General features: G+C 37.3%; 1 protein-coding gene across 2 annotated transcripts in view; it reads left to right on the top strand.

The window, feature by feature from the left end:
• The first annotated feature begins 996 nt into the window (after positions 1-996).
• Positions 997-15872, top strand: part of hpse2 (heparanase 2) — a 76778-nt gene continuing 61902 nt past the window's right edge. For both annotated transcript variants that reach the window (XM_066693238.1, XM_066693237.1), the window contains exons 1-3: positions 997-1388; positions 5584-5741; positions 7007-7168. In XM_066693238.1, the coding sequence (XP_066549335.1) occupies positions 1120-1388; positions 5584-5741; positions 7007-7168 (589 nt within the window). In that variant the 5' untranslated portion in view covers positions 997-1119. The remainder of the gene's footprint in view (positions 1389-5583; positions 5742-7006; positions 7169-15872) is intronic.

Genomic DNA, 15872 nt, shown 5'->3' with positions numbered 1-15872 from the left:
TTAATATGTGATTAATTTAAAATGTGAGGTAAATGTAGCTGTCTGTCTTTTGAATGCCTTCAGGTTAGAGAGCTATAGGGAAGAAACAATGAATAATATTTAACTGGGTTCAAAAAGTATTGTAAATGACAATATAATCTGAACTATCATTTAATAACAGTTTCTAATGGGTTGATTTGTAAATGCATGCTCTTCAGGTCGAGAAGACTGAAAATAAGGTGCTGGTGAATGTATCTACAAAAGTAAAACCAATCAATCAATCCCAATATTTTTTGTTTTTGCGGCCTGAACACATTCCATAATTTTGTTTTATGTGATACAAACGGAACCTCGTTTGGATGTGGGTGGCTATTATTACTACGAGTAACATATTAAGGGGAAACATATTTACAGTATGAACACGTTATACATACCTTGATGAATAACTCATTAAACATTTTATGTATGTATGTATGTATGTATGCTTTAATTTATAGTTAGGCTACTTGTCTCAATAGTATACATGATCTTATTTTCTCAATTGAAACACAACACTTTATATTTTAGTAATTAAATGTAAACAAGCCAGAAGACATGTGCATTCCTCGATGTTGAACTTAAGTTAAATGGAGAATGTTGGTCGTTTTAGTATTCCTATATGGGGATGCACTGGTTAACAAAAGCTGTAAAACAAAGTATTAAAAACGACTCATTACAATGCATGAGTTGGGCTTCCTGCTCGATCCCCATTCCCTGCAGCTGACATACTCACATACGTGTCCTACATGACGAGAACACTTGCAGGGGGGGTTTGTCTCGGGATTTCCTAAGGGGTTAAATTCTAGCCACCTTACCTTTAAGAGCTCGCCAGTTGTGCGTCTGGCGGAGGGGCGGTGCTGGTAATCGCTGCTCTTGGCACCGGCGAGCGAGGAGGCTGGCCCGGGGCGTGAATTCCCCTCGCCAACTTCAAAACATTAGGGATGGGGGGGTTGAGTGGGGGGGGAAAACAGACAAAAAGATAGAAACAGATATCTACGCTCACGGAGAAGGACATTTGGACTTAAGACAGGACCTTCTTCCTCTGTTTTCGAAGAGCCGCAGCAGGGTCTCGGTCGAGGTGCTCCGCCCGCTGATCAAAGGATGGTGATGCCACAGCACTGCCTCTCCCCCGTCTTCGGCTCTTCTCTGTGGTTGGCATCCATTGCTTTGATGGTGCAGCCCTTGATGTCCTCCTCAGCAGCTACCTACAAGAGACCCGTGTCGGGGGGGACAGGACAGGGCTTCATGGACAGGACTCTGATTCTCCTGGACGTGAACACACGGAGCCCACTGAAGACGTTAAATGAAAATTTCCTTTCCTTGCAATTGGACCCTTCGATCATTAAAGACGGATGGCTCGACTTCCTAAGGTAATATGCTTTTTTTTTTTTATTATGATCCCTTCTCTCTCTCTCTCTCTCTCTCTCTCTCTCTCTCTCTCTCTCTCTCTCTCTCTCTCTCTCTCCTTCTCTATCCTCCACCGCCACTAACATCATTACCTCTTGCCCCAGAGGTAATTTTAAAGGTTTCTTTTAACAGTCACATAAAATAAAACGTTTCATCATTCATGTGCAAATGCAATGTGTTCTTCGTTAAGTGCGCCGCGTTACCGCTTTGGCAGTGGCTTGTGTGATGTTGCAGCACAATTGCTGAACGGTTTATTAATCATTTATTAAAAATCCCCCAAAATGGCTAAATACTCCACTCGATTATTCTTTACTGTAATACAAGCGTAATAAAACAATAATTACAATTATGCATAGGCCCGATACTGTATGTACTCGGGTTATAATTTTAAGGGTATCCTAATAATATCAAATTCCGTTACAAAAATGTTTGGTTGAATGCCTATAAACGCTCGCAGTGATAAATGTATTTCCCAATACCTGCGTGGCATGTTGAAATCTAAGTTATATAAGTCATTGAGATGGAAATGTGAAATGTGACATTTATCACTCAACATACCTACTGTGTACGAGATCTGGCAGACCTGTAATTTATACCAATTAGGGTTACAGACACCTTAAAGCTAATTAAATGGCGTGATTACTGTTGAACACATGTTTCGTAAAATCCTACTAAACGTTTTTATGTTTCGGTTGGTAGTTAAAGAAAATGGAACATACTGAGTCTATTTTTTTTTTACTCCACCCCACACACAAATCACACAAAAACATACATATATATGCATGTATACATAGGTAGATCTTTAAACGCTATTGAAATATGCGATTAGCTTCTGCATGGTGTGGTGTTTGTTACTTTGTAATCGAAAATAGCATTTTATCGGATTAATTGTAACGTTTTTAGATTCTTGATCCCCATTTTATCCATGCTGTCGCTGTTCTATTTGTTACTAGGAGTTTTAACTGGATGTGAAACTAAAATCGTAATTGAACGATTGAGTGGGTGATCTTTATTTTTTCTTTAAGCCGCATTTAAGGTCGGCGGAGAATTTAAGTCAAACGCAGCTTACTGTGATTATATGAATTAGTCTGGAGGGGTGGGGGAACTTGACCTTTGAACTCCAATTTTCCTTTATGAGCTCGGTTGGTTTTTGGGTCAGTTGTATTTATTTATGTATTTATTCACTAGACAAACGAGCCTGGCATAGTTCCGAGTAAAGAATAAAATCCATATAAAAATGATAAAGCAAAATCTATAAATCATGACCTGGAAGTGAACAATTCCCAGGCTGCTGTCAGTCTTCAGCGAGGAGCAAACTCAAACCAGCAAGGCAAGGACTGGACCATAAGTGTAAACCGTCCGAAATGGAGTATTATTATTTTTTCCCCTCAAAAAGCCCTTAAACAACGAGGACACGTATACAATAAGTCCTGGTAAACGTGGTGAGTTAATAGTTGCCTTTTATTTTAACAAAACTTTACCAACGACAACAATAAATCAGATAATCATTATTATAAACTTACCAGGATTATTATGCAAATGCAAAGTGTTTCCTGTTCTCATTGCAGTACAGTACCTTTAATGAACTTAAAATGGTTAATTATTTCAATGTCTCAGACCCGCTTTGTTTTGTATGTATCAGTCATCTGCACATAGCCACGTTATAACATACATAACGGACTGGTGTATAAGGCCTATAAATGGAGAGATGCTTGTTGAGCTATATGGCCCGGACTGTAGCTCAAGAGATGTTTATTTGGATGGACGGCATCACCTACATGAGCTCAAATTACTCTGTATCGAAATCTATTTTCTGATGGCCTGCCTGGCTGTACACACACTGCTTAGATATTGATTGCATGTCTGTGTGCGTGTATATGTACAAACACGGCACCATGCATTCCTCTATACGACAACAGTATGCACGACCCTAAACTACATTCTCTAGATTTTCATATTATTGTTATTATTATTATTATTATTATACTTGTATATTGTGTGTGTTTGAAACATTGCTGCTTATTTGTTCAGCTTACTACAAATATCAAGTAACAAAATAACCCAGTTGGAAATAGGAGGATGCAAGATTTGTGCTTTGACGAGACATTTAATAATTTAATAAAAACACATTTGTTTTGTTTTTTACTACATCAGTTTTCAGTTACTCTGAAGAAACGGTTCTTTCTAAAGTTTTAGCAAAATATTTTTACATAATGGTTATAAGAAATTACCTTTAAACAAAATTAATGTATTTGCTTTAATGCAGTGCCCCAGAACCACATCGAACACACACACACACACACAAACATATATATATATATATATATATATATATATATATAAATGATCAGTTTCGTTTTCTTTAGACCCGTCCACAAGCGCAGAATTACGAATCAAATTCCATCTTTACTCATGAGATCCATCAAGTTCAATCCTATTATCAATGCCGGCTACATTGAGGAGGTTTGCCGAATATTTGTTGTTGTTGAATTCCTGACTTTTCTAATTAAAAAAAAAAAATTAAGATCTTCTTTACCTTGAATAAATGCCTATTTGTGTGTTTCTTCTTCATGAAAGTACATATTTCAAGTCTTGGCAACGTGGACCACCAAGCAACAACTGAAGCAATTCTCGCAAAATGTTAACTGTTGGCCTATGAACGCTAACTATCGTTTCACCCTGTCCAGCCCCTAGTTATTTGGCTTGTGCTCATATCCTTCTCTTATAATACTGTAGCCCGCAGCATGCATTTAAACACGTCTCCAGTGTTCATGTGTGAGGATACATGCTGCTATGTGTTTAAGCTGTGGCTGCTGTGTGGCTTCGTGTGTCTGTCGGCTGTCCAGTGGCGTCCGGCACACCCAGGCCCAGTGGACGGAGCCCGCTATTTCTAAACGCCTGGCTTTGTATTCAGGTCGCAGCCATATCGAAATCATTTGGTTACAAAGCGTTTTCTTCATTCTTGTGTTTCTTTTTGTAAAGCCTTTTCATTTTCACATTTCGAACATCGAGCAGTACTATGAATCAAATAGGTTTATCAAAGAAACGCACACGAACTGTCAAAGAGGTTACTGATGTATTACGTTTATTTTAGATATTTAGTATATTAAAAAAATACCTTCTTCCCACTCGTGAAACACAATTATTGGAAATGTTATAATACCTGCGTTTTACCATTGTACGTACTTACGCATTTGTATTCTGTGATTAAGTATTTTTAAGACGAAAATGCCTTCGCATGATCTGAAACGATGTAAACAGGTAACGGTTACAGGTTACGGTGTTGGCTTCTGTGTGTGTGTGTGTGTGTGTGTGTGTGTATATATATATATATATATATATATATTAATATGTAATGTGCGTTTCAGACTGATTTAATATCAATTGCTTTCATTAATATGTGGTTATAAAATATGTTTGTGGTGTTTTGTTATTGAGTGGAATGTCAGCAATAGAAATTTAGGATCCACTTGATATTGGTGTAAGAAATGTTAGTGTTACTGTAATAACCATATAATTACTGAAAACTACAATTTTATGCATCAAGAAATCGGCCAAGTTCCTCATAGTTGGTTAACTTGCCAGTTTCGTGTCAGCAGGAATGCCAGTATACTGCCCAAAACCCATGTAACATGATAGGGACCCTTATAGTAGACATTGAGCACTTACTAAATTATGGGTTAGATGATTCTGCTGTCCCATTTGCTCTATTCAGCATCAACTGAGTTACATTTAAAGTAAATGTAAGCAGCAAATCTAAATATCATTAGCAAAACAAAAATATATTCAGTGTTGTCTATGGCTTTTGGAGATATATTTCTTCTTAACAATAAATGTTCTTGTTGTTGAAGTAATTTGAAATTAAGAATTCTTGATCTGGAAGTAGTTTACATCAATAAGATTTTTGCATGCATGCATGCATGCATGCACACATGGTCCCATCTCTTTGGTTAGTGTGGCCCCGGATTCCTTATATTAGGCAATGGCAGAATCAAATTCAACCTGCAACCCCAAGTCCTTTGCAGTTAGAATAATGTTGTGCTTTTCTATTACCATGCTAGACAGCATTATTCTGTCTTGTGGTTCACCGAACCTCGGCAGCTGGGCAGCTTTGTAATGTGTGTCCCTCCCCATATCTCTGTCTGTGCATCTCTGCAGCTCCAAGCGGCTGGTGACACTTGCGAGGGGACTTTCTCCAGCCTATCTGAGGTTCGGAGGCAAGAGGACAGACTTTCTTCAGTTTCACAATCTGAAGAATCTGGCCAAAAGCAGAGGGGGCCCAGGGCCAGACTACTACCTGAAGAACTATGAAGATGGTGAGGGCTTCCTCCCTTTCCTCCTTCCGGTCCATAGCAGGATAGTTCATGTGTATGAAATCAGGGAATCTGTAAATGCACATAACCCTGGAGAAGCACTATCGATTGTGAAAGGACCCTCTGAGTGTCTAAATATATTATAACACTGTGGAGGCAGTTTTGTGAAGGAAAATTTGGAATGCATGTTGTTTTATATGGATTTAAAATCATACACATATTTTGTGAGTCACAACGAACACATCTTCAAATAAATGTACTAATGTGCATTGACTGAGGCGTTTTGTGGAAATAAACACAAGAGAGAGTTCTTCACTGTCCACAGGAGTTCAGAGTGTGATGTGATATGGTAGGGTAGTAAATGGGGGCAGCCATTGTGTTCACAGTTATTTTGAATTTTGTGTGGTTATAGGTATGTTATGCCAGGGGCACCCCCACTTTCTCCCAGTGTCCTGTGTGCATCCAGAGCTCTTTGGAGAGCTGATTTAGCATACAACACTGCCTTGTGTAGATAAGTCCGTGTATTGGGGTCAGCCTATGAGGCAGCTAGTGTTCACCACAGCTTTCCCACAAAACTGTAACCTTATCTAGATAATTATGAGGTTGGGACCTGGCCATTGACTGGAAGAAGCAGTAGGCATCTAGTTACAGTTCAGCTGGAGTTTATTTGTGCATTGCCCCACAATATGATGTGAGTTCATGGGTTTTAGACCCACACATTTTTAGAACATTTATATCAGGTTAAACAGGTTTGAGATGTTTTTTTTCCCCCCTAGTTTAAGGACTGAGATGGAAGGAAACCTTCCTTTTTAAATAATAAGTAAAAATACAAGGTTCTCTTGGAATAGTTATATCCCTGTCTGACAAAGCATATTTGAAATGATTTAAAAACAACTACTCCCCAAACAAGAATTCTGTTTTGTAATCAATAAAAACAAACAAACAATTTTTGGCATCTCCTCGCAAGAAAACTTAGAAAATAAATAAATACATGTATCATATTTAATTTATTTTCCATGGTTGTACTGGACAATTCCATTGTGAAAAGCAAAAACAGAACCAAGAACAAAACAAAAGGAAAAAAATAAAAAGCTCTGGATAACTAAAGTGTTTTCATAGAGCCTGACCTGAAATGTAATAGACTGCATATAAGTGTATTTAGAAGTGGATGCATGTCAACGTATGGTTGATGGTATGATGGTGTCTGTGAGATCCTTAGATCCATTAAGGAATAACATTGAGGTTTCTCTCATTCATTTTGTGCACAGATATTGTGCGGAGTGACATTGCCCTGGACAAGCAGAAGGGCTGTAAGCTGGCCAACCACCCTGACATCATGCTGGAGCTGCAGAGGGAGAAGGCTGCTCAGATGCAGCTGGTACTCCTAAAGGAGCAATTATCCAACATCTACAGCAACATCACAATAACAGGTAGGAGACTACACACACAGCTCTCGTCAGCACACCTGTCAGAATTGTGTGTCAGATTTTCACCTCTTCTCTTGTTAAAGCAGTGTCATTTTGTGAACTCTATACAAATGTAACAGTGAAGCTTAAAGTGTTCTTATGGAGATTGCTCTTGTAATGATATTAATAAAATACGCTGAGAGGCAATTACTGTTTCATAAAAATCTACTTTGTGGTGACAATTTAAAAGGTTAAATATTTGTAAGCATGTTCTATTGTGTTCATGTGTTTTTGTTGTGTGTGTGTGAAGCCCCAAAAGATGAAACTACTGAAGTTGAAAAGTGAATAATAGTCAGCTTCCAGCTTGTTCTCTCAACTTGTTGGGATATTCCGAAAGTAAAACATTCAGCAAAATTATTAAATGTATTGCGATAAAATACAACTAACCAAAATACATAATAGACATTTATTTAAAATAAATCCATTAAACAATATCAGTTTTTGCTCACCTTGAATTTTTTCTCCAAGACATTACTTAAAGCAAAAGGTGTAAAAGTTACAGCCAATTAAAATGTCTGTCTTCTGAGACTTCATGCTGAAATGTTTGTAATTGACACATGGGATTTATGGACTCGAGTGTTTCATCTGTTACAGGTTTACCTGCTAAACCATTCCATGTGATTTTTATTTTCAATATTAAATCTTCAATTTAAGCTTTTGACTTTCATCCTCACATTCTTCTCCAGCACACAGACACCCATTCCATCAAAACTACCCAGCCCTACTTCTTAAATCATTATTTTTGCTTATGGCAAAATGGCGTTTTTTTATGGCTTTTATGGTTTGGTAGCAAACTATTTATTTAGCCATAGTTTTGAGCCTTTAAACTGTCAACTGTATTCCATAGAAAACCCAGATCAGTGTGCACTTTGTCCTGCTTTGGTGCTTGATTGTAACATAAGCTGTTCCACGATGTGCAACTAGCCTAAACTGTATGTCGCCATTAGTATCACTTTCATAAGCCTGACTGGTTCGGTATCGCCTGTGGAGGTTTGCCTGTTTAGTTGTGCAATAGTGTTGGACTGGTTGTTTAAGTACAAGGATCAACTTTCGCAATGACTAATTTGGTTTAGGATGAAGGGGGAAAAGAAACAACACTGGAATTTTATTTTAATCCAATTAAGAGACTGAATTAGTAGTGGAGTCAGTCAGTCATTTTTACAAGGGTATGAGCTGCATGGTTTTTAAACTTATGTGCACATTACGTTTGAGTCCAATTCTCTGGCTTTTGGAACTGACTGTAGTTGAATCATCGATGGGCTCCAGATGCCATTCTTACTTTATAATATTGGCCACATTTTCTGTAATGCAACAAGATAAAATAAAATAAAATAAACACGGGACAATTTTCAACAAAACAATTAGCCAGTCATGTCTGGTGGTATAATGCTAAAAGAAAACTAAATTAGAATAATTACATTATGGGTAAATTAGCTATTAGTAATTTCACCTCTTCCAAAACGTAATGCATAACATTGCTATAATGGGAAAATTAAACCTATTTATTCATTTAAATGTATATATTGACCAATAAAATACATTTTCATGTGTAATGAGATTAATGTTCATGTTCAAAAACAAAAATGAATGTAAAATTGAGATCTTAGTAATATTATGTATTTCCTGTATAAAAACTTTTAAAGACTTAAAATCTTTTTAAATAGTTTTTAGTCATTGGCTGACACCAATTTTGACAAAGCCGAACATGAGAGAATTTAAAGCATTTCTGACAGACTGATTTCAGTTTATCAATTTTGTTTTCAAAATGTGAACCGAAAACAGTCCACCCCCACATTGTGGAGGAGGCCTAAATGTGTTGCTCGTTGACGGAGGTCTGCTGGAATACACCTGGTCAGCCCCCGGGTCTTGTGCTGACTCGCAGCACTGACAGCCCAACATGTCCTGTTGCGTTTTCTTAAGCTGTGACATTCAGTTTTATATCAGCCCACCAGGACTGATGTATGAAAAGTGCTAGATCCATAGGGACAAATAGGTCCTACTCACATCCACACCCACACAGACAAGTCCTGTCCCTGTAGGGAGGTCACTTTTGTGTAAGTTGTTGTGTTGTAGCAGCTATTAGATTAGTTAAAATAAACTTCAAACAGTGCAAAATCCTAATTTGTTTGTGTGACTAGGGTCTCCTGACTCTGCGAGGGTTTCCGAACCTGGACAGTTGTTTCTAATTAAGCATTGAAAACAAGCGGGGGGTTACCGCTCAAGTGCTGTGATAACAGTGTTAAGCCCTTGGGAAGGAGTTCAGCTAGGATTCTTGCAACAAGTTCCTCACGGGGACATGGCCGCTTCAGGTTGTCTGTGTAAGATGTGGTTATCCACATGCACCTAAGGATGGAGATTGTACAGAGAGGGAGTCTTTATGAATCTTAGCCATGTAAAATGTATGAAAACGGAGTGGCTGTTTAGATAGTCAGTGTTAGCTGAGATGCAAAATAATCTGTTCATAAAGGATCCCAACATGTCAGCACCAGGTTCAAGTGTTCACTATGTGGGAGCAGGTCTTGGTTTTCCTTGAAACCCCCTCTCCAGAATAGTTAGGATTTCACTAGAAGCATTCCAGCTGTTGCTGCTTCGAGGTTTGAAGTTTTCCTAATGCTGTGAAGTGCAGTGTGGGACACATCAAGGAATGATCATTTTGCACTGCTAGATATACAGGTTTTTCTTGGCACTGGAGATGTGATAAAGTTTGATGATAGGGAGCATGAAGTGCTGTAACACAAGAATACCAGATTAAGGAAAGAAACAATTGAATTATGGCAATTCACAATATTGTTATTATGACTATTGTAAATAATGTTTGGTTGAAGAGCCAACTTGCCCTACTTACCAGGACATCTAACACAACCTACAATACAGGAGGAATAATATAAGATACATAAAACACCTGTAAGTAATCTGATTGGTTGCAGATGATGTAATGTATTGTGATCCATCAGAAATACAAACATGTCAATTGAATATGCCATCTGTTATGTATCAATGACTTGCACATGAAACTATTAAGGCCAGCTGGCTGCTTATTCTGCACAGCTAGTCTAAATTAGAAACGGCCAATAAACTTTTTATTTTTTAAAAATGTTTTGCCATTACCCAAATGTTCTAAAGTATATGTCAGACTCGTGCTTAAATTCCTATTCTTTTTGATGTAAACTAGTGGGTGGGAGTGTTTTTGTGTATCACCGAGTGTAAGTGGGTGGATGAGGAAATAGAAGGTTATCAGAAAGAGCCGTATTTTACCAGCTGTGTGAAATCTCGTTTTGGAAAAGCAGCTCTGACTGAGAGTTAAATAAAGCACTGGATTGAAGGGATTTTGCAAGGAAACGGAAGTGGATTGGTCACGGATCTCCGGTTGCTGCTAGACGGGCAGTTTGAGATTAAGAGTTCTTTAACTTGCTTGTTTTGGGTATGCAGTGGTCTCCTAAATATGCAAGGTATTTAATATTCTGCTGTGTAGTTGCTGCAGTACCAGGAAATAACTGTCTTGACCTCACTAAGACAGAGACAGCAAACACCACAACAGTTTTATAATGGAAAAGTGCTGTTTTTGAGCAGGTGCCATTGTTTTATTCCTGCACTCTAAACAGTTTGTGGAGTTCAAAGCATTTGGTCTGGTGCAGCGAACCAGCAGGGTTTATTTGTTTAAAGCTGATTTACCGTGGAAAGCCTTCATAGAATTTCAGTTTTCCGCAGACGGCTTTGCGAAATGGAGTTCTCACGCGAGTTACACACCATGGTTTTCTTTTAAGGAAAATGGGAAAAAAACTTTTTATAGGCTACATACTAGATGGCAAGATGCTTCCTTCCTATAAACATATTTTTTTTACAGAAAGCTCCCCTGAAGTGACAACATAAAAAAGGACTAATTAACTTCCCAACATGATTTGGATCATCAGTCGTGTCTTTGGCCCAATAAAGGTGAAGCTCATAATGAGAAGAAAGTCACCCCTTCAGTGAAACATCTGTTAGAACTAAGGATAGATACATTCCAAAGTTAACCATAACCAAGATAGTTTAGCAAGGAAGCAACTGCTGTCCTCTGACCAGAAGCTCATGGATGGTTGCAAATAAATTCTCTAGGAGTCTACAACTACACTGCAAGCCAGCACAAACTCGACTTCGACTTCAGTGGTATGACCTAAAGCTATCAGTCTCATGAAAACAAACTGGAGGAACTGGAGAGATTCTGCATTGAGGAATGAAAAATCCCTCCATGCGATATTGCCCGAACCTGTGAAATGGCTACAGGAAGTACCGTCATGTTATCAGAGCCACAGGATGCTCAATGAAAAGTGATTGCTGGGGTGTGAATATGTTTCAACATTTTTTTATACATCACTGTTTTATAGATAAGAGTACTGCATTTGTGTTCTTTATTAAGGCTATAAATAAATTTGAAGGCAACTTTATATATGTATATACTGGAACATGCAAAGTATGTTCTATAAACTTAATTATATTTAATTGTTCTATTGAACTTTAACTAATGTATTCAAGACCTGTGCATACTTTAATGATTTAACACATTAACATGCCTTGGCAGTACATGAGAGACAACACAATGATAAAAACACTGTGCCAACATTTTTGTTTCCAATTCATTATGTTTTTCTGTACTTAAGTTTAGTGGATATAAATTCAGTCCGCAACTCTTGGGTTTTGGGATGCTGTCAAATGACAATGGCATGTGGGGCATGAGTAAAGATGGCCAAAACCTGTTAACAATCTTAACACTGCAGAGAGCAGAAGCAGGTGGGAAAAGGCTATAAAACTACAACTCCTTCCTTTTCCACTCAGCACTCTCAGCTCTCTGTGGCCGCAGCTCATTATAAGCGACAGTAATGGGCTGTTTTCAGCCAGAAATTTATATAAATCTAGTTGTCTGTAGCCTCGGTTTTCCGAGGTTGCCAAGAGGCTCGGTTCTGTGTGCTGGAATCCACGACTTGGCCCGTTCTCCACCTCGCCACAAGGAGACGCCTCCCCCAGCAGGGTAGCTGTTATAATGAGGCCTGATCTTTTTTGTGTTTAGTGCATTTTTAGCACCTCTCTCTTCTTTGCGTGCTTAATTGGTCAAGGTACCGTCTCGTTATTTTTCTGGATTGTTTTTACTACTGTCATGCTTCAGAATATAATTACTTGCACCTGTGTTTGATATTGTATAGGAGTTTAACACAGTTTTGTTCCTTTTATACATTTTTTTTTCAATGCTGTACTATCCCTAGAACAATTTACTTGTTTTAATGTGAATGAAGTCAACAACAAGAAACAAACCTTGGTTATCATACATAGTATATTTATGCAAGTGCTTCTTAGCAAGTGAATGTTTAAAGCTTACTGTTTTGATCTAACTATGGGTCTGTAAGGCTCAGGCATGCACATTTAATTTTGAGTTTTTGAGTGTTGTTGATCTATTTGTAGTATTTGAGAAAAAAAGGTGATTTGTTTATGACATGGAACAGATGCCTTGTGATGAAAAAGCAAACGTACATAAAAGCCAAGACACTTATTCTGTAATGTGCCTCAGCACTTTAGGGTCTTATACCAGTGCAGTCAGGACTGTGCCCATCTCTCTGGGGATTGGCTCATGATCATGAACAACAACCCAAGCAAGAACACGCCACCATTCTCAAACCAGAAGCCATTTCACTTCTCTTATGTCTCGAAAGCTACTTATGTGTCCGTCAGGGACTTGCCTTGTATGGATCTGAGAATGTTAACCTACATATTGCAGGAAAACTATATACAGTGTAGGGATGTTAACAGTGTTCAAAGCTATTTCCTGTCAATTAAAGGTCAGAGGTTAAATGACAGGAAATTGTGCAGTAAGGACTGTTTTGTTTTATTGTAGGTACTCTTCACCATTCTTTCACATTAGCAGCAGTACATGTCAATTTATTTTCAAATGTTGCATCATTTTTCAAGCTTTCATAACTTAAAGATGTTTTGAAGAATATATTTACTGTGTTTTAGAAACATTGCAATGTGTTTACTCAGGTGGAGATCAGGCTGTCCAGTTTCTATAAACTTCCTGTCATGTTAAATCTTAGCAGCTTTGAGGAACTTGCAGATGCAAAAAAAGATTTCGACATGGTCCTATTGGATTCTGTTGTTAAATATCCGACACAGTGTATATTTCTAGAGATCATTTGGATTTTACTAAATATAAGTAAAATCTAAATAGGGAGAACAGTTTCAGTTTTGTAAAGCTGAGTTGTATGATCCAAAAACAATTAAAATTTTATTATTTTCTCTGTAGGTATGAAACACAAGAAAAGGACTTACTGTACCATAGAGCTAAGAAATAAGTGTTGGGTTGTCTGTTCTATAACTTTGAAAGGAGAGGATGATTAATGTTAGGTTTTCCAAATACTACCTTTTGTCACAAATATCACCAATATTTTTCTTACGTGTTATACATAATGCCTTAGTTTTATGAGCAAAATATCTTAAACTGATGGCTGAAGAAAGGCCTAAATTAAGTTAAAGCTGTATTGTTTCAGTTCAATCTTCCTTTCTTCAATTTCTGTATTTCTGCGTTTCTGACAGGATACATTTTGTGAGCCCATTTTTCATAGGTTCTAAAAACACATCCTGGTAATAACCTTCATGCAAGAATTGTATCAACTGCGTGTGTTGTGAAAGCATGTGCAAACACACACGTGACACAAAACAAACAGACTCAGTGCCGCATGATACTACACACTCGATAGATGTGTGTTTCAAACAGATGTCGTTTCCTGTTAAGAGAAACATGAGAAGGCTTATTTGAGAGGATTTTTAAGACATTAAGCAGATGAAGATTCCTTTCCTGTTGTGTTTAATGCAGCCATGTGATCATTTTTTTCAGCTGTTTGCTCCAGATACATACTCTCTAGCACAAGCATGCACATGTGTGCACACACACACACGCACACACACGCACACACACACACACACACACACACACGTATGTGCAGACACTCACAAACATCTGTGGTTCTCTGTCTACATACAGACCTTGAGTTGGCTCTAGTGACATGTATATTTACAACTTCAGACTTGTGTGGGGATATGGTCAGAACAATTGTTAAGATATGAGACATTGATACTTTAAACTAACAGCGAACTCTGTAGATATCATTGTGAACAATGGCTGCTGTTGATGTGATGCCAATTTCTCATCCATTGCAATCCTTTTGAAAAACTGCAATGAATATCTGCATATGAGAGGTATGTGTGTTTGTGTATCTATACTGGATTCGGCCAAGTAGTGGAATATTGGTATTAAACCCAAATTAGGTGATGCACTATTAATGTAGTATTTTTAACACTACTCTGTCGGAGTATGTTCATAGTGGACATGGTTAAAATCCAAAGAATGGGCAGGAACATGATCAAAGATTAAGTAATCAAAATAATTTACTATTATTTATTGAATGGAAAAATACTGCTTTGTTAACTGGAAAAGAGATCTCAGAGAGGTGAAATTCAGTTCAAAGTACTTGTAACATTACAATTCTATCACCAATCAAAAGTGTCCAGAGCGAGGTATGCTCAGTTGCATAAATAATGTCATCACAGGATCTGCATAGATAATATTACCTCAGAGACTACAAAGCAAAACAAATCACTGTAACTAAAATGTTGAATTCGCGGCAGATGTGTTTAAAATCGGGAGGAAAGTGAATTTATATAAAGGGCAGAGCGGACTTTAAGGAGCTAGAAGGCTTTTTGAAAATAAAATGGTTTATTTTTATGTATTCTGGTACATGGTTGATGTACACTAAAAGTTTTAGAACACCCCCATTTTTCCAGTTTTTATTTAAATTAAAGCAGTTCAAGTCCAGCGAATAACCTGAAAAGCTAAGCTGCCCAAGGTTAAAAAAAAAGTTTAGGTTACCAAAAACTGAAAAAGAATTATATGCTTCTACCGAAACATGGATGGTCTTGTTTTGATCAGTAGACTGTGGTTCCAGAATATGTCATAATTGTCAATATTCTCTGAGATTTTATATTCCTACTCAGAGCAAGTATCCCCCCACCCCATCATTTCAGAATGCGGAGGGGGGGAGGTCGTAAATGCGGGGGGGTATAAAAACCAAATTTTTCACATCAGAGAATGCTTCCCATCATTAGAAAGCTGAGAGTCTCAGCTTGCATGGGATACCAAACACTTGGAAAACAACACAACAGGGAAGAGTACATATGGGATTAAAGAGAAGCACACGGATTTGGGACCAGTTTAAGGCGTTAAATGTTGTTAAACAAAATTATTCCATGATTTATTATCTCCAATTTTTTATTTGTTCTTTGCTTTAATTTCAGAGTACATTGAGACCTTAAACTGTGTAAATTTCAATAAAATATTGAAAAATTGAGGTGTTTTTTTTACTTTTGTTGTATGAAGTTGATCAAATTGAGATGCTATTCAGAAGTTAGGATAAGACATAATTATAAGCACTTATTATATGATATATATATATATATATATATATATTTTTTTTTTTAAAGTAATTTAGTATTAATTATAAAAGTTTTTAATTGTGAAACAACTTTTACTGTCTTGCTTATTCCTAAACACTTTAATAATTAATGTAATCAACTGTAAAGAAGACTTTTTCTTTTTTGTTTTAGAGAGTCAGGGGATGATGTAATTTACTAAAAATATGTTAGA

Source organism: Amia ocellicauda, chromosome 20, assembly GCF_036373705.1.
Source record: "Amia ocellicauda isolate fAmiCal2 chromosome 20, fAmiCal2.hap1, whole genome shotgun sequence".
Taxonomy (NCBI): domain Eukaryota; kingdom Metazoa; phylum Chordata; class Actinopteri; order Amiiformes; family Amiidae; genus Amia; species Amia ocellicauda.
The sequence above is the reverse complement of the archived record's forward strand: the minus strand, read 5'-3'. Positions and strand labels throughout refer to the sequence as shown.